The 20,786-nt window shown below is 38.8% G+C and overlaps 1 protein-coding gene across 3 annotated transcripts in view; it reads right to left on the bottom strand.

Moving 5' to 3' along the window:
* Positions 1–669: 669 nt before the first annotated feature.
* mlphb (melanophilin b) overlaps positions 670–20,786 on the bottom strand; it is a 43,509-nt gene continuing 23,392 nt past the window's right edge. The window contains exons 7-16 of one of the 3 annotated variants that reach the window (XM_085434493.1): positions 16,340–16,432; positions 15,775–15,916; positions 15,215–15,462; positions 10,786–10,869; positions 8,391–8,687; positions 7,518–7,667; positions 7,346–7,414; positions 6,983–7,031; positions 6,284–6,378; positions 670–2,718 (exon numbers count right to left, since the gene is read on the bottom strand). In XM_085434493.1, coding sequence (XP_085290619.1) covers positions 2,692–2,718; positions 6,284–6,378; positions 6,983–7,031; positions 7,346–7,414; positions 7,518–7,667; positions 8,391–8,687; positions 10,786–10,869; positions 15,215–15,462; positions 15,775–15,916; positions 16,340–16,432 — 1,254 coding nt within the window. In that variant the 3' untranslated portion in view covers positions 670–2,691. The remainder of the gene's footprint in view (positions 2,719–6,283; positions 6,379–6,982; positions 7,032–7,345; positions 7,415–7,517; positions 7,668–8,390; positions 8,688–10,785; positions 10,870–15,214; positions 15,463–15,774; positions 15,917–16,339; positions 16,433–20,786) is intronic. The other 2 variants (XM_085434491.1, XM_085434492.1) reach the window with 2 other exon arrangements.

The following is a 20,786-nucleotide window of genomic DNA, read 5'->3' as shown; positions in this document are numbered from 1 at the left end:
ATGCAGCAGGAGGGGCAGCGGCATGTTGATATGCTGATGTCACCCACCTTTCAGGAAGAATATGTAGTGCATGCACGTGCAAGAATGGCAGCACAGCTTTCAGTCAACACAACAATCAGCTTGGAGGTTTTTCTTCTGTTGGAGCCCACAGTTGATCTTTTTAAAAAAAAAAAAAAAAAAAAAAAAAAATCAAACGCTACATAGACATTTTATTTTATTGCATCTAGAATTTTAGTTAAAAGTTATATTGTCTTTTGTTCTGTTTAGTTGAGCTTTTTTGGGTTGAACCTAATTGAGCTATTTCGTTTTGTCATAATCTATTTTAATGAGCTGCTATAGTCTTACCAAGCTTTTTGTTACTGGTTATTTAGTGCTTTTTATTATTTTAACTTAGATGTCATGAAGTTAATCAAAAATATACAAATATACAAAGTTAATGCAACGTTTAAATGTGGGATTGTTGTATATTTCTATTTAAATTGTTCTTTCCATAGCGCAGAGATAAAACCTTCCCTGGAGATTCAGTTAACAAAGAGGCACTATGAAAAAGCTCTGAACCAAGAGCAAAGGTGTGACTTGTTAAGGTTTTGATTGGATTATACTGATATGAAAGCTGCTGCTTGATACAATAATCTACGCCAATGGCTAAAAAAGGACAGAAAACAACAGTTTAGCTTGTAAATAATTTAATAAGACCAGTGGTGCAAATAATTTCAATTAAAGTGATAATTTAACACAGGCTTGAAACAATCTTTATGGTGATTCAGAAAAGTAAATAAATCAAATCAATAAAAAAGTCAAATAAATACGTGTTGTCAGTTTCTCTCTCCAGTGGCTACAAATGGTGATCTTAAACTGTAATACATAAAGTAAAGCAATTCTGTGACTGTGAAGCTCACAGGCTGTGAACCTCCTCGCATCGTTCAGTCTCCAGCCCTTTATAAAAGCATATGCATTTATTTACACAGTGCACACCCAGTTTATCATTACATCATGGATACATTCTTTGTCATCTCCGAAGACATGTCATTGTACAGCCTATAAATAAACACTGCTGTTTTCAAAGGTTTGGATAAATTCAACTGAAAGAGCAGTGTGTAGGACTTCTGGGGATCAGTTAGCTTAATTGGAATATAGTATCAATATTTAGCTAGTCCAAGCTAGGCGAGTAATCTCTCCTTGCAGACTGTATATAGAAGATGGACATAGCTTCCAAGTTTGAAACGTGAAATCGAAGTCAACCCACATTCCTTCTAAAGGCCACGATCTCAGTAAACACTCTTCTGATGTGTTTAGTTTCAGATGTTATTGAATACACGATAATGTTGAACCTATAAATTATGGTCAACAAAGATGCTCCAGCTAAAATTTTACAATAAGTGACAAATTAGTGAATGATGGAAATTCCAACTTATCATAAAAACCTTGAAATCTGACAAGCAGTACAATGTTTTGACTTCTCTCACTCACTATAACTCCTCAAAGACAAAAAAGATGCATATTTAATTGCACTTATAATTAATTTTTCCATATATGCTGAGATTACATAAAAATATTGATTTCAAAGATTTAGTTAAAAATGAATGTGCATGATTTATTAATCCAATATAAAAATATTTTCCAACACCATAATGCATACAGTGTGTACTTCTATATATTCCGTATACATTTTATTCATTAACTTACATAAATGTCATATATTATAAAACAATCACATCAGACCTGCTCTTCTCACTGTGACATCAGTTTAATTTTACAATCAATTAAACTTTCCAACACACCGTAGATTATTAATAATAGAACTTTTAAAAAATATATAAAAAATATACATTTATCTATATGTTTTTTTGTGTGTGAAAATTTCAGACTAATTCAAACTGATTTACAGTTCGGATTTGCACCTCTTTTTCACTGGCTTGATTCTGTTTGCTGAAACTGCATTTAAAGCACGCAATGCATATTTCGGTTTATCCACAACGATGAATTAGCCAGTTATAAATTCCAGATTAGTACAATCAGTGCTTTTGCGCATTAAGGCAAATGCATGTGTTAACTTGCATGTTAGTGTATACAAATTCTGTAAATGTTTATACTTAGAGGCAGATGTTAGTGCATGTCACGTGTAACATACTTTATGGATTTAGCCCTGTAAAACAACAGCAATATCAAAAACACACCTTTTAAAGATAAATGTAAGAAGATTAGAAGACCCACTGTTCCACTGCTCATTTGACAAGTTCTGCAATTTATGTGGGAAACCTAAACCAACATAGTCGTACGGCAATTTCTAAGTTCCTCATGAAATTTTATATACTTCCGTGTAACCGCACATGAATTTCATGAACAAGATTTTTCATCAGTCTGATATCATATTTAAGATTCTTATTCATATGTACACAAAGTCATGTTTCTCCAGCTTTAAAGGGATTTAATTTGGATTCTGGTTAAATTTCCAAAACTACATTGTTATGTCTAGGCAACATAAACTACTGCACTATGGTCAGGAAAAGATAACTGATTGATCTCTGATCTCCGTTTGTTGGTTGCCACGTGTCAGTTCAAATGCATTTGTTTCAAAGAACAAAAACACGCCTTTTGTGAATAGTTCATGTTTTGCTGCTCAGTTCCAGTGTGTAAAGCATTATGTAATAACTGAAAGACTTGTCAGTCAGATAACACTCAGCCTCCTCCTCATGAGCCCTGGGTCATTACTGGTTTCTGCAAGAAAAGCGAGACAAAAATATTGATTGACTAGTATTATGGTTAATCAGCCATTTAATGCTTTGATTGGGTTAATGAAATCACTGTTTCAAAGCAATCGAGACAAAAGATCAATATGTGTTTAATACATGTTAGAAATATTTATAAACCTGCTGATGACTTATGAGCCATTATGCAAGCTGTGAGGTTTGTGAATGATTACTCAGGCTTGAAGAAAGGAACACGAAATTGACAACAGATGTACAGCGTAGTATAGTGGACCTATGATGCTCACTTCCAACTGCATAGTTTTATTCTTAGATTCTACTTGGGTAGCTTTGTGTGAATCACAGTTTAAAATATTTTTTGTTCATCTTGTTTATTTTATTTATCTAATGAGCCTCGGTCCCGCCAGTTCATTGTCTGTCTGAAACAAATTACTTCAGCTGTTGTCCTTTTAAGACCACCCTCCTGCTAATGCCTCAGCCACACTGAAGTTAAAAGACGGCGGAAACCTCCTGTCAATAGGCGAATTCAGTGGTTGGGCTTTGATCGAACTGTATTTGTATGCATTTGGTAAACAATTGTAATTAGCTTCAGTCACTTTGATTTTTCAGCAATGCATCTTGTTGCAATGGGGATTCAACCCAACTGGTTGACAGCTGGTTGTATATTCATATATAAAAGCAAAGTGGACCCACTGTCGCTGTAGCATAAGACAGCTTTCTGGTAAAGATCTGAAAAGCAGGTGGGTGGGGCTTCTGTGTCTGAGATGACCAAATTAGGGACATTCTTTCTCCATGATATCATACAGAGCCAAAAGTAGAAAAAAACTGTTAGAAACAGTGGTTAGAGGTGTCTGAAGCTTGAGCTTTTGTGTTACAGGGATTATTTATACACATGCGGACCACGTTATTACAAACTTGGGGCATATTTAATATGAAGTCAAACACCTGGATGTATATGATGTTAATTACAGAAAATAAGGAAAGGCAGAATAGGTCCACTTTTAAGAGAAAATAAGCACATTTTTACATGCTTTATAATGCTTCTGCAAAGTATAACAGTGTGTAGAGCAAAAGCTGAGCACTGATCAAATTACAGTGTGTTCATATTGGGGTTGCTCTGGCTATGACTAGGTTGAGGACTGCTGAACTGTCACGGACCCGGCTCTGGAGGACTCGGGGGTCCGTGAGCAGGATGGACCGTTATTATTATTATCATTATTATTATTATTATTATTAGTGTTGTTGTTATTATTTGGGAATGTGTGTTTTTCTGCACTATGCTGTGTTGTTCGGTGTTCTACTCATTATATGTACAGGCAGGGTATGGGTGTGGCCCTGCAGGAGGACTGGCCACACCTGAAGTTCCTGCCACACATCTGTTGGTCATCAGGGCTCGTCGGGGGAGCTACTTAGGAGAGTGTTGGAGCTCCCACCGGCGCGGAATCATTGAGTTGTCTACCCAAGTGTGTGTGTGTGTGTGTGTGTGCGCGCGCACGTGCGTGCGTGCGTGCGCGTGCGTGTCAGTCAGTCAGCGTACAACGGTGCAGTTCGTGTATGCCCGCCGGGGTTGGTGTTGATGGCTGTTTTTGTGGTTTTCCCTCCAGGTGGAAGAGTGGACCAGAACGGCAGCACGCACAGGGTGTGCGAGAACACAACAGCGGGGAGCACGAGCACAGACGTCGGAGGGGAGCACACACACGGGATTCAAGGGAGCATCGGGGAGTTATTGTGTTTACAGCCTTCACTGTAAATAAAGTGCACTGTTTGCATCGCAGAACCATGCGTTTTGGGTCCTCATTCCCCCACATCCCCACGGTCTGCCAGCCAGACCGTGACATGAACACTGGACGATACGCTGTGTTGAAAATGAGATATATTTTACTGGATGAGGCTCCTACAGTGATAAAAGTAAAAAAAACAAACAAAAAAACCTCCTGTGATTTAAGGTTCACATTTTTTCTCTTAACAAGGGAGGCCTCAGAAAATATTGTTTCTGGCTCTTTTTAAAATTCTTATCATTGACTTTAGGTACCTTCAACTCAGAGACATATTTCTTCAAGCAGGAAGCCAATTATATTATTCAAAACAGCCACATAATCACTGATGCCATTATTTTTCTCTCTTATCAAAATTACCCTGAGATTTTCCACCATTATATTGTGTAATCAAACATCCCAGCGTATGCACTTAATTTCAGACAAAGTAATTTTAACCCAGTATGAGATTTAACTCTTTCCTTTACCAACAAAAACATGATTCAGGAAATGTGAACGTGTGCACTTGATTGGGGGAAAAAAAGCAGGAAATGCGTTAAAAAATGAAATTATTTCAAAACACCACAAAGCTAGAAACCACCAGCAGCTCAAATCAAACAAGCAGTGAAAGCCTGGTGTGATCAGCACGTGAAGAGTTCATTCCTGATATTCAAGGCATTTTACTAAAGGAATTTTTATTCACATTTGGGAAAATGCATGAATCCACGTTTTGTGATGGAGGTTAGTTGAGAAGATTGATATCCACTTTCATGGATCCTTAAACTTTGCACAAATCCACTGGAGCAGCTCAGGAGCATCTCTAGCATCCTCACCTTCAGATGGAGTCTCGTTTCACTTTATTTTGTTTTTTTATTTATCCATATTCATTCATGACATGGGACAAAATGCACAGTGAGCAGGTTTACAAAGCAGCTTTTTTTGACTGACAAGTTACAAAAACCTTGAATTAAGCTTTCTGAAAGTGAGGGCTGGATCTGACTGAGTAATTAAGGGAGACTGCACAAGCAGGGATTTGACTTTTTAAAGGTGGTATTAAACCCCAGCCTGGATCGATTACTGTATAAAAACGTATTTTAGTATAAAAGATCAGTGTGATTAGTCACCCACTGCTTTATGTCGACCTTTTCTGAAGCCTCAAAATGTGCATGTTTTGCAAAAAAATAGGATGCGACGAGGAAGGGCAGACCTGACTGTGACTGCTCATTGGCTAATCACTTGTGATTCATAACTTCATAAATCGGCTTTGATACCACACATAATTTTCAATTTTGAAACCTTGTATTACCTATATATACAAGCAGACTTAATCTTTTTATTCAATATGACCCAAAATTAGTGACTGAGCCCATAAACTCAGCAGTAAACTATTTCCAGAGAGAGAAAGCTGTTTTCCTATAAACGTCTAGTAGTGGAGTGTTTTGTTGCAACCACTCCAATTTCCATCTGGTGGCCTTCAGATAAATCAGCCGCATGTTTCCACATTGATTTTTACATTTCGGACCTTTACCTGAACCTAAATATGTTGCTTTTCCTAAACGTATCCAGGAAGTTGTAACAACCACAAGATAAAGTTAAAAAATATCATCACAGTACACATTCAAATTTAGCTTCACGGCTGTAGATCTCCCAACTTAATGTAAAATCAACTATGACAGTGGAATCAATCTTCTCACATAAAAAAAATTGGTAAGCATCGAATGCCAGTTTTGTTGCAGCACTTTTTTTTTTCTCCAAATGGCACTTATGTAGTTTGGGAATTGAACTCTTCACAGCACCCAGCACCGTAGGGTGGGGTCATACCGCACAGGCAGCCCTGGTCTTGGCCTTTGCCACTGGGTTCCTCTGTGTCAGTGAGCCCCTGTAGAGGGAGTTCCTGGTAAACCTGTCCACCTGGTCTGGAAACATACATCAGCTGCATTGTACATTGTATTCTACAGGCTCTATTTTATCAAAGCACAGTTAAAAGTCAAATTATGGCTCTTTTTGGGATTCAGTCCAGAATCTAATAGTTAGAAACAAATGTGATGTTTCAAAATCCCAGATGTGGGATGCTGAAAATAAGCTTATTGGAAAACTTTGATGGGAAAGTAAATTAGAAACACTCTATAAACTTTAAATAACAACTGGCACCAAGTCCAAGAGCAGGTTACAAAAGCACTTGACTTGAATTTGGCCTAAAAAGAACTTTTCAGTAGCAAAGAAAGATAAAAAAAATAACATAATATGCTAAAAAATTAGATATACTCCCTATTCTTTATAAAAACAACAAAAAAACACAATACTGTTTAAAGTACAAGACACATGGTAAGTCTCCACTCAATGAATCAGATGAAGTGCTATCCAGCTGGGAAAATTAAAGCCATAGTATAACGAGGACACAGTGTTCACTGAGTTATAGAGCAGCTCATCATGTGTTCTAAGTTTCAAAAGGTTAAGATGTTCTGAGTTAGCTGTGATGCCCTGGGGATCGATCTCAGGGGCAGCAGTGTCAGTTCTTACTTGTGGGAAAGTTGTAGGAAAGTCTTCTGGCTTGGATCGGGATTGCGGACTGCAAGACAAAGCAGAAGGCAAGGAGAAAAAACATAAATTTAGGATGTGGGAAAACTTTTATTCTATTAGCATTCTGGCACCTCGATGCTTTACAAATGTTCATCATAGGCAGACCTACTCTTAGAAATCACATCTGTGGTTATTTTGAGAGGCAAATCAAAGACCATCGTGCCACATAAAACACGTTGGCTCTAAGAATGACGCCTGTGTCCACTTGTTTGATTTCACACAAACATAAAAGGGTTTTGTATAAGCAAATGTTTTCTGTCATAACAGTTTTGGATATGAAACTCAGTGATATAATGGTGTTACCTTTCTTTTTTTATCCGAGGACATGCCGGCAGCGTTCAGGGCAGCAATCCTGCTCTCGATGTCAGACACCTTGGAGTAAAAAGAAAGAAATGACAGGATGTGCCACAACTTTACATCTCTTTGCATTTTCAATACAAATCAAACTTTACTTAGCCTTTAATGTAACCCTCACCTCACTCTGGGCATTCTGGACATTAGCTGCTGCTTGAGCTACTTTGTCTTCCAGTTCAACCAGTAATGCAGTTGATCCTTTGAAGCTTGCCTTTGATCCCTCCTCTAGGGGGTGACCCTTCCTCTCCAGGCTTTCAGAGGAGTCATTAGCCTGGAAGACAAGTCAAGTCAGAAAGCAAAAATTTTCATTTTCAGGTAAAAAAAAAAAAAACAACAACAAAAAAACTTAATGAAATTTGAAATGATGTCATGTTAACAAATTATGTGATAGCTAAATGGTGCCACTTGATTGGTACCTGCTTACAGTGGGGTCTGAAAAATTATGTAAAATCAAATGTACCAAAATCTGCAGTTCTTCCTCGTGACCACCGGCTCAATAAGTTTGGTCCCACGTCCATTTTCCTGATACTAAAAGCCAGTGTTACCTGATAGTTTAAATACATTAAATTAATTGAGCTAATGCTGGCTGAACAAACTTGTAGTGAAGTGATGTGAAAACATCATGACTCATCAGTGCACTGCAGCTTAAATGGAAGGAACTGCCAGTGAAAACAGTTGAGGAAACTTAGCACGGCAGCTAAGCAGAAGTTATTAATTTAATTTGTCTTCTTTTTCCGACAATCTGGGAGTGATGGTTGCAGACGAAAAATAAACCCAAGGCCTGAGTGACTTGATTTATGATTCCAGTGTGCACTTGAACCGATTTCCAGCAGAGGTCGGCTGGAATTTCATGAGCCATGCTGTTTTTAGTAAGTGCAGCAAGCCAGATGCTCACGGCTTATGTCTCTTTCTGTCAGTAAACAAACTGGTAATGAATGCTTGCGCGTACATAAAAAAAAACTGATTTCTTATAAAAATGCCACAGAATTTGTACCTTCAGAGATTCTGTCTGCTGAGGCTGCTCCTCCTTGAGCCTGGAGACCACGATGCTGGCTCTGGATGTTGGTCTGATAGGTAGTTTGGAAGGCCTTGGATCCGCCTGTGGGCTCCTCCATGCTAGGATTTCTTGGGAGGAATGTGGTCTCTCGGGCTCGTCCTCATCATCAGAGGTCAGGCTATGGTCACTGATATTGTCTGTCATCTCGTGCAACCTCTGTCTTAGCTGCTGCTCTTCCAGGTCCACTTCGTTCCACTGAGGAAGAGGAGAGGTGCTGCTGGGAGTGGGAGAAGTCTGTTTGGGAACAAAGCACAGACAATGTGACTGAGACAAATCTACACAGCATACGGTTAATGTTTTTACTTTGGATCTTGAATGACTGGATCGTCAACCTAATGGGAATTGTTATACTGATTTAAAATGTACTGCTAGAGTGAATGCATGATGTATAATACACAAGTGCTCCATCACTGATTATGTTTTTCTGTTTTCATACTCCAGTTTTCTTTTCCAGGCCAAAAACAAACAGACTGCAGTGTACTTTGGTGGCCTCGGGTACAGTCCATGTAATTATAACCTAACATACTCGTTGGATTTGAGGGAAACTTTGCAGGATTTCCCCTGACTTCCAATCAACCATCTTCTATCTATTATTCACTTACAAATATTATTTTGACAAATGCTTCACATTGCAAACACGAGAGCACTGCTTTAATCTGATCTGATTGGTGCCTAATGTATAATAGCACACTAGCATTGTTTTGCTCATGAAAAGGCTAAACGCAAACCCCTTTGGTGGCTCCATCACTTCATTTAGACATAGTTTTACATCACTTTGCTTCACTGCTTCATACAGACATACCCACAACAGTGACGGGGAGTGCCACAGGATGCTCGAAATTTTTTCCACATGTGCAAAAACCTTGTTGCATGTGTGGCAATGAGCACTGTCAGCATTTAGGCCTAGTAAAGTGTAACCAAACTTTTCTCCAGCACTATCACTGAGAGCAGAGTCTCTGTGCTGCTGTGAGAGATGGCCAGCTTGGCCCCTCACAGAAACAAATCTGTCTTAATCTCACTACAAACTAGAAAGTCGCTCAGATAAATTGCTATCGTCTCAACTGATATTCTTGCTTTAGGAGATTCATAGATCCATAACAACTTGTTTTCAGTTTGCATGAAAGACAAGTGTCATTTCTAACCAATGTGTGACTGTGAAGATGTAACAAGGATCCTTAGCTAGACTTAAACTAGGGTCTATAAGTCCTAACCTCTAACCTAGCATGTTCAGAACACGCATATAGGGTTATCATTTGAATTTCTCATGTATCATTCAACGATTTTCAACTGGAAGATTGTGCATCTGTTGTACCTGTAGTTCTTATTTATGTGGAGTATTCGAATAGAATAGACAGATACAACAGAAAGTGGGCAGAGCTTAGTGTACCGATTACAATTCATTCATTTGTCCAGCTGTGTTCTGACCACTCGGTAATGATCCTAAACAAGAACTGGAACATGGATGTCTGAAAGCACAAGAACTCTGTTTTTCCTTCACTGATCACATGGACATTAATGCAGACTTATCGCGTGCAGACAGAACAGTCAGAACATAAGATATATGCAAATTGATTTAAGCTGTGCTTTGCCACAAGAAAAAGAGGAAAAGCATGAGTCAATCAACTGCTGCTCTCACTTGAAGTTGAATAGCCACTAATTAGCGACTGAGTCTAAATTCTACATTCGTTTCTGGTTTGCTGTTTTTGCGGCTTGGCTCAGTCTGTGATGATACTGATGTGGGTTTGAGAGCTCACGGCCCAATTAAAGACAGACACTGAACCCACTGAGATCACACATTTGATTAGAGGATGATGAAATATGAGTAAGTGTGTGTCTCCTTTCTTTAGCACAATGCATGAACAATGAGTTAGTTTTCTTTATTTGAAAGAAAATACCTTCAAAAAAATCAAGTTTTCATGCAGGTACATTGTCTTAAAGTTGCACTGATTGTTTTGGCCACTTGAGGGCGGTATAACAAGTATAACCATGACCCTGACAAATTGTGACTTAATAAAAGTGAAGTTTGTGTGCACTTTTAGCTGGTACTGGCATGGCATCAAATTCAAAATAGAAAATTATTTATAAAAATAAAATAAAATAGATGTAATTTGTCTTAACTATTTTCATGTAAATTTAGGCTTTAAGTGATTTGAAAATCCGCTAGTCTGTACATTGTTATGCTAAAATACTGCACAGTGTCTCTAACCATGGCTTTATAGATGTAAACAGGTTCTTTCAGTCTTTTAAGCTTCACTCATTTCTTTCTAGGCTGCTGCTGAGATGCTGATCATGAAATTTTGGCAGCTGTACTCTTGACACCTGATAGATTTACCTGGTCATAGGTTGAGGTGACTTTCTGCTCCAAGCGGTTCAGAAGAGTCTCAATTGCTGACATCCGTCTGTTAATGTCAGTGATCTAAGAAAGAAAGGAAGAAATAAATGAAAGTACATATAGAGGCAGAATTAAGAAATATTAATTCATAAAACAAACAAACCCCAAAATAACACAAAACGTAAGGAACATTACAAAAAATGTATAGTTTTCAAAACATGAAAGTACTGGACACTTAATGGTTTAAATGGTACTGCTCACATCTATGCTATGAAAGCAAATGCATGTCTTAAACCACTCTGACTCATACTGAACCAATCAAAACACAGTGGCACCAAATATGCAGATGGTTAAGCTACAGTTTCACATGTTCTCATCAGAGTGAGCTGTCTGGATATCAACTCGTCCCCAAATCTGATTTCACCATATTTCATCAATGTCTAAATTTACTTGGATGAAAGAAACCAGAAAAATATATTTAAACTAAAAGTACTTAACCAAATTCACATTACACTGCACAAAATGCTCTTCGTGTACAAAACTGAAGACTAAATGTTCCCTTCGATAATTGGCCATAATGGAATAATATTTTCTCTACACGAGATCGCTCCTTGGTACATGAAGAATCATATTTAGGTCAGGAAGTCAAGCAGACAGTCATCTGATGCACCTTTGATGTCTTGCCACAAGAAAAATTCCTCTCACAGTTCATCCAAATTCAACCTCCTAAAAAAAATCCAAACTCTTGATACTAATATTAAACTTAGGCAAACAACCTAAACATAATTATTTAACTGCTGTGGTGCATTATGGCTCTCAGATGGTCAGGGGGGATTGATGTTAAAGGCAGAAAGAGAAAGACAGTAAATACAATTTTAAAAAACACTGGAAAATCAAGGTTTTTTTTCTATAATTGTTCATGCTTTTCATCAGTGCATAAGCATGAGTTGTCATTACTCTGTCACCATTGACTGTAAATAAAAGATGCAAGTAGCCACTCTAAGTGTTACATTTTGCTATGTTGTTTGTTCTTTTATTGAAACCGTATGTGATGAGCGAGGTGTGGCCCTAAATGAGAAATGGTAAATGGTAAATGGCCTGTATTTATATAGCGCTTTACTAGTCCCTAAGGACCCCAAAGTGCTTTACATATCCAGTCATCCACCCATTCACACACACATTCACACACTGGTGATGGCAAGCTACATTGTAGCCACAGCCAACCTGACAAAGCTACAGTTTTATAATATGTGATGTTGTAAAGCAAATCCATATAGACATTATATTCTGTAAAAAAAACCTTGAAACTAATGACTGAGAAAGTCATGAGGAAAGTCAACAGATCAATGGAGCCAAAGGAGGAGTCCTTTGGCAGAGCTGTACTGGCTCCTCTTTTTAGTTCTGGACATTTTTATACAGAATAAGCCTGAATAAACCTGCGACGCAGTAGTGAGCACTGTTGACCAGTTGTGTTTAATGTCTTTATTAAATCTATAAATGTACTCATTTAAAACCATGTAAACATATAAAGATAGGGTGACATTTAGAAGCTGACAGGATGCCTGCAGACCGTGCAAGAGGGAAGTCCAATTGTAATTATTGCAGCTGTGCAAATATTTGAATGCAAAGTTCAGACACTCCCATATATTGATAATGGATAATATTATGTGAACTCTCAGTTCCATTAACTGCTTTGTTTTCACTGAGCAGGTATGTATTTACTCTAGGTTTTATATTTATCTCTGTGTTTTTATTTCTTGCAGGATGTTGGGAGTTTGCTAACAGGACACCACCTGTGGCACTCCCATCTTTGGAATTCTTGCAAAACTAATTATGCAATGACATGTGTACACCTCCTCTAGGTGGACTATAACTTGTTGCTTGTCGTCTCTTTGGCTACACTGATGTAGAAACATTGATAACAAAATGTTAGCAAAGTCCTCAAGACTTATATTCAAGACTTTGAGTCAGATTCCATAATATATGTTGCATATTTTTGACTGTTGTTTGATTATTTGTTGAATTTATAAAGAAATCTGAGACCAAGTTTTCAGGGACTGTGAAATGACTAGGTTTTACCATAAAACTGTTTGGTTGGCTTGATTGACGTGGTGTTGCTATCCATAATCTCATACAGCTGGGTTCAGATCTGGTGACTGGAGGTCACAGAGGATGATTCATATGATTTTCATCAGTGAGCTTTTGTGCCTTGTTTGGAAGTGTCCACATGTGTTATGCTTCTCTGCTCTTTCATTCAGGCTATTCCTTTAATTTTTCCCTCTTCTGTATATTAAACATACCGTAAAGTTTTTACCTCACATGTGCCCTGGGCTTATACAGTCTGTGCTTGCTGACTTATCTTGATGTTCCACAAATAATCAAATTGCTGATGTCACTCGGTTCTATTGTTGGCCTCCAAATCAATACCAAGACAACAGACAGCAGCACCTGTATGCAAGATGAGTGACTGTTGTCAGATGAGAAATGTCACGTCTGGTTTTGATATCTGACAAAGACATGTCTGGGCTGTATGTTTTCCACTGTATCCTGTTTGCATGTCTCTTCAGTGTGCTGCCCAGCTGTGAGACAAATTTACCATGACACAACTTATCGAAGGTATAAATCAGCGCAGGGAGACAGGTAGGCTGGATAATTCCTTCTGTTTTCATGGCTACTCACCATCACAGAGTTTAATTGCTTTCTTTGTTTTTATATTCCTTATCTTTAAAAACTGCAAAGAATCTTTTTATGGCTCGAGTTATACCTCCATATAAACTCCAGACTGTGTTTGAATCACCTCAAAGACAGATGAACTGAAAACTGAGATTCACAAGGATAAATCCAGACATATTGATTAGTGACAGCAGTCAGCAAAGCAGCCTCCTCAGACTAATGGTAAACAAAGTCTGTTTTCTATCTGCTTCACAAGAACAGAACCGCCACGGTTACTGCTTCAATCCTTTCCAGGGACTGTGTTTAATACTGACACATAAATAGACACTGATGTAATGCATGTAACCTCCCTCTGATCTAGCAGCTGTCTCCACGACATCACTCAGCACGTCAGACTGAAGAACTTGTGTCCGACTTCCAGCATGCACTGCTTGAAAGGCTTAAAATATCAGCTTGTTATTTGTGTTCTTTCTAAACTGTGCCTCTAAAGCGACACTGCAATTAATGTATGTACCAGATCAGATCAAATGCTGAGTTTGGTATGAAGTTTGAACCCATACAACCCATTCAAAACAAGATAAAGTTTATCATGTTAACACTACAGTTTGTTGTCCCATTTGACCAATGCAGGTTTTAAAATTAGATGAATACAACCTCTGATAAACTGCAAAATATGGTCATTCCGGACAATATGAGGGACATCATTCTGCAGGGAGAAAAATTATTCAGTTAGAAAGTATTGAGAACAGTCTTTTCAGGAGTGGACGTCCCAACTAATTTATCCCAAGGTCAGTCTGTGCAATGCTGAGAGGAACTGCAGAAAACCAAAGCGCTACATCTCAGACTCTACAGGCCTCATGTGACATGTTAAATGTTAAAGTTCATGACAGTACAATTAGAAAAAGACGGAACAAGTATGGCTTTTTTGGAAGGGTCGCCAGGAGAAAGCCTCTTCTGAACATGGCAGTACAGCTTCAGCATCTAAACAAACCACAACACTTCTGGATGATGTCGTTTGGACAGACGAGACCAAAGTGGAGATATTTGTCCATAAATAAAGAGCACAATGTTTGGGGAAACCCAAGCACAGTATATCAGCACAAACATCTCATATAATCTCATATACACTGTCAGCGCGGTTCTGTAGGGCTGAATTGGGCTTGTTTTGCAATCACTGGAGTCGGGCACTTTGCTGTCATTGAATGATGCGAGGCCATCTATCTGACAGCTACAGAACAATGATTCCAAAGATTATGACTGCAGTTCAATTCATAATCCCGAGTGGAATTAATAACAACAATTTACTGAAAGTTATTCTGAGCTGCTTCAATCAATCCAACACCATGTCTCAGTGATCACAGATTTGAACCATGTGATTTTACTGCATCAGCTGAATTTTTCTGCTTTCCTTATAATGATTCACCAGGCCTACCCTTTTCCAATTTCCCCTACCAACAAACAAAGTGAACAGAGCACAAAAATAAAGATTATCCAAGAAAAAAACAAAACACGGGCATTAAACTTTTATGATCATCATTAAAACCACATGGATCGTTAATAATGTGGAATCTCACAGCTTTACGTTTTAATGTCTGGCTGTGTTCATTGGTGTGGAATGCAGGCAAAATGTATAAAATAAGCCAGCAACTTTCCTCCACTCACAGAAACCAGACGTGAAAGACGATTTATGAGTGTCTTAAATGAGTGTAATGTAATGACCATTTCGTGTGATGTTAATATGAGGCATATGAAAGACCTGTGGCGGATGGTTGGCTGAGCTCAGGCTGTCCTGAGATGTTTGGCGGCAGAGGCCTGAATGCAACTGGTAGAGTGGGTACGGCTGGCAGTGCTCATCCTCTTCTTCTTCTGAGTCCTCAAGGCCAGGCAGGTAGACGCTGCTGCTGCATCGAGGGCCTCCGATGCTGCCGCTGCCACACGAGGAGTAGCTGAGCCGGGAGATGGAGCGGGATGGGATTGTCCGGCTATCTGAGTACACCAGGTCATCTGTGCAAAGCAACCTCTTTGTCACAGGTGCCATTATACCAGCAGTAAAATAACTACAATGCTAAGTATTATAAGTATTATAAGTATTTTTCTTTGATCAGTTATTCATTACAAAGTAACAAACAACAGTTTAGCACATTATAATTACTTAATTACTAAATTCAACAATTCCAGTTACAATTGCAAATAAAACAATTATTTTTGTTTTATTTGCAAGTAACACAAGTTCTTGTGTTACTTATAAGTTCCTTGATTATTTTAATATTTTTTTTAAAAAAAAGTTTTATTTGTTTGTTTGAATCTAATTTCTACCTTGTTGTGGAGTTATTTCAAGGTCCAGCTCTTTATGTTGTTCATCCATGATCTGATGAAACACGGTGGCCATATCTGCCTCAGCAAGCATCGACTTCCTCCCGCCTACATCCATGACCATGATGTCACGATCACCCGGCTCCTGGAGGTAAGAGTGGAGAATTGTGTGCAGGTTATTCCCTTTGACTTCTGCTGCTTTTCCGGCTCAAGTAGGAAAAGCCTAAATTTACTGCTGCTTCACATTCAGTCCAAACAGCATACATTTACAGCAGGAAAAAACCACCTGAAACAGTTCACTGCATTAGAAAATCTGTTCAGCTAATAAATGGACAAGATGTGTCCATGTCTGCACACACAACATTTGGATGTACACAAAAAGGGTTATTGTGGCCAGATACGAGAATGAATGATGACAGTGCTAATACAGTACTGTCTAGCCAACACAGACAATGTTTGGCAAAGACAGAGTGCAGAGGCAGATGGTCTTTGTTATGGATTACAACATGCAGATTAGTTTGTTTTGGAGGGATGCTAGTTGTGGTTAGTTTAGTTGTCTAGCCTGTACCTCATTTGAGGGTCCTCTTGATTGGCTGAGGTAGTCAACGTCCAGTTTGAAATCAATGGGATCAACAGTTAACCTCCTTTTGACCTTTTTCATCTTTGGAGAACATGAAGGGGAAACACCATCGTCAGCAGGGAGGAGAGAGGAAAGCGTAAAGAGATAAACCTCTGCCATGACAAAAGGCTGTTTGCTCCATACACTCAGAAAGTGATTGACTTGTCGCCCTTTAATGTACTGCCGCTGTAGCAGAACTAACACAAGTATATACCTTCTACTGCTAATTAGCCTGTTATAATAGATTCGTATTGCTTGTAGAGACAGAAGTGGACTTTTACTTATGCATGATGACCAAATACTAAGCACTAATTGCTTCCCATGGGGCTTATAGTCACATTTTTTTTTCCTTTTAACCAACAATAGTCCAAATACACAGGCCACCTTGTTAGGTACACCTAGTTCATCCTGGGTTGGACCTCCATTTCTTTTTAGATGATATCATCATATCTCCATCACATCTCTACTGGACTCAGATGAACTCAACATGAACTCATTATCATGTTGCTGTCATGTATTATAATTGGATAATTAAAGATTTGCATTAACAAGCAGCTCTGTGTGGCTTTAAGTGTATGGCAAGGCAAGGCAAGGCAAGTTTATTTGTATAGCACAATTCAACAACAAGGTGATTCAAAGTGCTTTACAGAGACATTAGAAACAAGAACAAATAAAAAGCATGATTTAAAATTGATTAAAACAAGCAAATAAACTAACTAACTAATTAACAAACAAACAAACAAACAAACAAACAAACAACAGTATATAAAATCAGAACAGATAAAATCAGAACAGTAGATAAAATCAGTAGTTAAAATGTAAGTTTTGAAATTTAAGCTTAAAGTGTGGATTTGGTGCTTTATTCAAATGCAGCTGAGAACAGGTGAGTCTTCAACCTGGATTTAAATAAACTGAGTGTTTCAGCTGATCTGAGGCTTTCTGGGAGTTTGTTCCAGATATAAGGAGCATAAAAGCTGAATGCAGCTTCTCCGTGTCTGGTTCTGGCTCTGGGAACTGATAAAAGACCGGATCCAGATGACCTGAGGGATCTGGATGGTTCATACTGGGTCAGGAGGTCATTGATGTATTTTGGTCCTAAACCATTCAGAGCTTTATAGGCCAGCATCAGAACTTTAAAGTCTATCCTCTGACGGACAGGCAGCCAGTGTAAGGACCTCAGAGCTGGACTGATGTGGTCCACTTTTTTGGTCTTAGTGAGGACTCGAGCAGCAGAGTTCTGAATGAGCTGTAGTTGTCTGACTGATTTTTTAGGCAGACCTGTAAAGATGCTGTTACAGTAATCAAGCCTACTAAAGATGAATGCATGGACTAGTTTTTCCAGGTCCTGTTGAGACATCAGATCTTTTATCCTTGATATATTCTTGAGGTGATAGTAAGCTGACTTTGTTATTGTCTTAATGTGTTTTTCTAAGTTTAGGTCTGCATCCATCACTACACCCAAATTTCTCGCCTGGTTTGTGGTTTTTAGATGTATAGATTGAAGTTCTCTGGTGACCTGTAATCGTTTTTCTTTGGCGCCAAAGACTATTACCTCAGTTTTGTTTTTGTTTAGCTGGAGAAAATTGTGGCACAACCAGTCATTGATTTCCTCAATGCATTTACCAAGAGCCTGTACAGGGCCTCGGTCTCCTGGTGACATTGTGATATATATTTGTATGTCATCTGCATAGCTGTGATAGTTTATTTTGTTGTTGTTTATAATCTGTGCCAGTGGGAGCATGTAGATGTTAAACAGAAGGGGTCCCAAGATGGAACCTTGGGGAACTCCACATGTGATACTTGTCTGCTCAGATGTGAAGTTACCTATTGATACAAAGTATTTCCTGTTGTCTAAGTATGTTTTGAACCAGTTTAGTACAGTTCCTGAAAGACCTGTCCAGTTCTCCAGTCGTTTGAGTAATATGTTGTGGTCAACTGTATCAAATGCTGCACTGAGATCCAGTAAAACTAGGACTGACATTTTTCCACTGTCTGTATTCAGACATATGTCATTAAACACTTTGGTCAGAGCGGTTTCAGTGCTGTGGTTCTGTCTAAAACCTGACTGGAAGGCATCGTAGCAATTATTCTGTTTTAAGAAGTAACTGAGCTGTTGAGAAACTGCTTTTTCAATGATCTTACTTAAAAACGGGAGATTTGAGATCGGCCTGTAGTTGTTCATTTGTGTCTTGTCAAGATTGTCCTTTTTCAGTATAGGTTTGATTACAGCAGTTTTTAGTGGTTCCGGAAACACACCTGATATTAAAGAAAAGTTGACGATCTGTAACAGGTCTGACTCTAAAGTCTTTGAGACCTTTTTGAAAAAACTTGTTGGCAGGACATCTAAACAGCAGGAGGAGGAGTTCAGTTGACCTAAGATGTCCTCCAGGTCTTTGCTGTTAATAGGTTGAAACTGTTTCATGGTGTTTAAACAGTTTTTTGGTGGACACAGTACATATCCTGGATCTGCTGTTGATGTACCAATTGCTTGTCTAATTTTTTGGATTTTTTCAGTGAAGAATTTGGCAAAGTCATTGCAGGCCATGGTATGTGTAGAGTTACACTTAAATACCTGGCTAAAAACAACAAGGCTATAATATTTTAGGAAGGTTTTAATAGGGCATACATAACACTTAAAAGCTCAGGTCTGTGCATGATTCACAGATACATGCACGTGGGTAAATATTTTAAATGAGTTAAAAGTAATGCTGAAATGAGAGACGCACACCATGGGTTCTTTGGATCTTCTAGGGAAATTTGATTTAAGGGTGCATATCCATGTTCCAGTGTTGACATAGCATCAGGGTCACTGAGTCTCTACCAGCTCCAAACACTATCTAAACTGAACTGTAGCTTCTCTGAGCAGGCAGAATGTGAGCCGGTTTCCTTACAGGGAAATGTCAGAAGGTTCAATACATTAGGCTGTTTGGAACAGCAGAGGGCACTGTGTCTAAAAGAAACTTGAACGAGGGATCCAGTGAACAGCAATCTGTTTCTGTAATGTCCATCCAAATTAAGATTCTTTAAGATAAACATATATAGAAAAAACTGCAAGGGTTGGAAAAAATGCAGCAGAGCCTGGGAGTCCTGTCATTTCTCAACAGTCAGCACAATGATTGAAAATAAACAAAGCTTAACTTCTACAGTACACACAGAGTGTGGTATAAACAATAGTAATCTTCATTTTATGATGAATTCCAGTGGAATCAGTGCCCCCACACCCACCCTTATTTTCTAAACCAAAGGCTTGCTCAGCTCCGGTCTGACTCTTTTATATATGACAGCTTGGTATTTCCCCACTGCACTCTGCAGCCAGTGCTGGCCTGCCCGTGCCAGGCATTCCAGTCCTTCACGAGGGGCTGGCCTAGATCACTAAGATAACCTGTGAAGAAAGCACCTCTGCTTTTTATCAGGAACCAGCCATCAGTGGGAATTAGTGTTGACCAGCGCACACTCGTGCAAAAACTCCATTGATTAAAGAAAAAAAGAGCAAACATGTGGATGCAAAATTAAGCTACAGTGAAGTTGTCTGTTTTGCAGATAAGCTTTGATCACACCTGACTTAAATTCCCAGTAACTAATAAACAGGATATTGCCTCTTGTTTTAGGAAATGCTTGCAGATCTCCACATGTCACATCAGCAAATAACAAAATACCTGCAAATGATTTTCTCTCTGCACACACTAAATTCATTTTTTGTTTTATGATGCACATCAATTGAGTCGCTCCTGTTGGCAGCAAACTCACTTAAACTTTACAACCTGAAACACAGCTGCATGCTGTCTTTTTATGTAATGTGTTAACAGAATAATAAGGCAACTCCAGAAGCTTGTATGTTCTCTCTGTGGATGTTAACTGTAAGTGTGAACATTAGTGAAGTGTCTGCATGCGTTCAGTAAGATAATCACCCATCTGCCTGCTTTCCTTGCTGCTAGTCTGTCCATTACATCACTACCAGTTTCCCACGCTGTCAGTCTCAATATTGACATCACTACTCTTTGAGCCAATCAGCCTCCACTCTGCGTGGTTTAACCCTGTGCTCTCCATCATTCTTCTTTTCAGACTCTCAGTTGCTCAACCCGCCTCCTCCCCATCTCTACCTCACCTGAGTCCCTCAGAGCTGCACCCAAGCCTCAGGCTTCATCTTCACCACCAGCGTCAAGGCCACTGGGATTCTGGTTTGCTGTGATGGGTTACCAGTCTACTCATCTAAGACAACAATTTGTCTATCTCAATAAATCATGTTCAGTTCTTTTAAATGATCTCTCCTCATCAAAATAGGAATGATTGTTGTTTTCTATGAGTTAGCACTGTGATGGACTGCTGACCTGTCCAGGGTGCATCCTGCTCAGTGATAACTGGAATAGACTCCAGCATTGCCAGAGTTGTACAAAGC

This window comes from Copadichromis virginalis, linkage group LG16 (assembly GCF_057382275.1).
Source record: "Copadichromis virginalis isolate Kocher_CV1m ecotype Utaka linkage group LG16, C_Virginalis_male_GT1.1, whole genome shotgun sequence".
In the NCBI taxonomy this organism is placed as follows: Eukaryota; Metazoa; Chordata; class Actinopteri; order Cichliformes; family Cichlidae; genus Copadichromis; species Copadichromis virginalis.
Note: the sequence above shows the minus strand (reverse complement) of the source record. Positions and strands in the feature narration are given on the sequence as shown.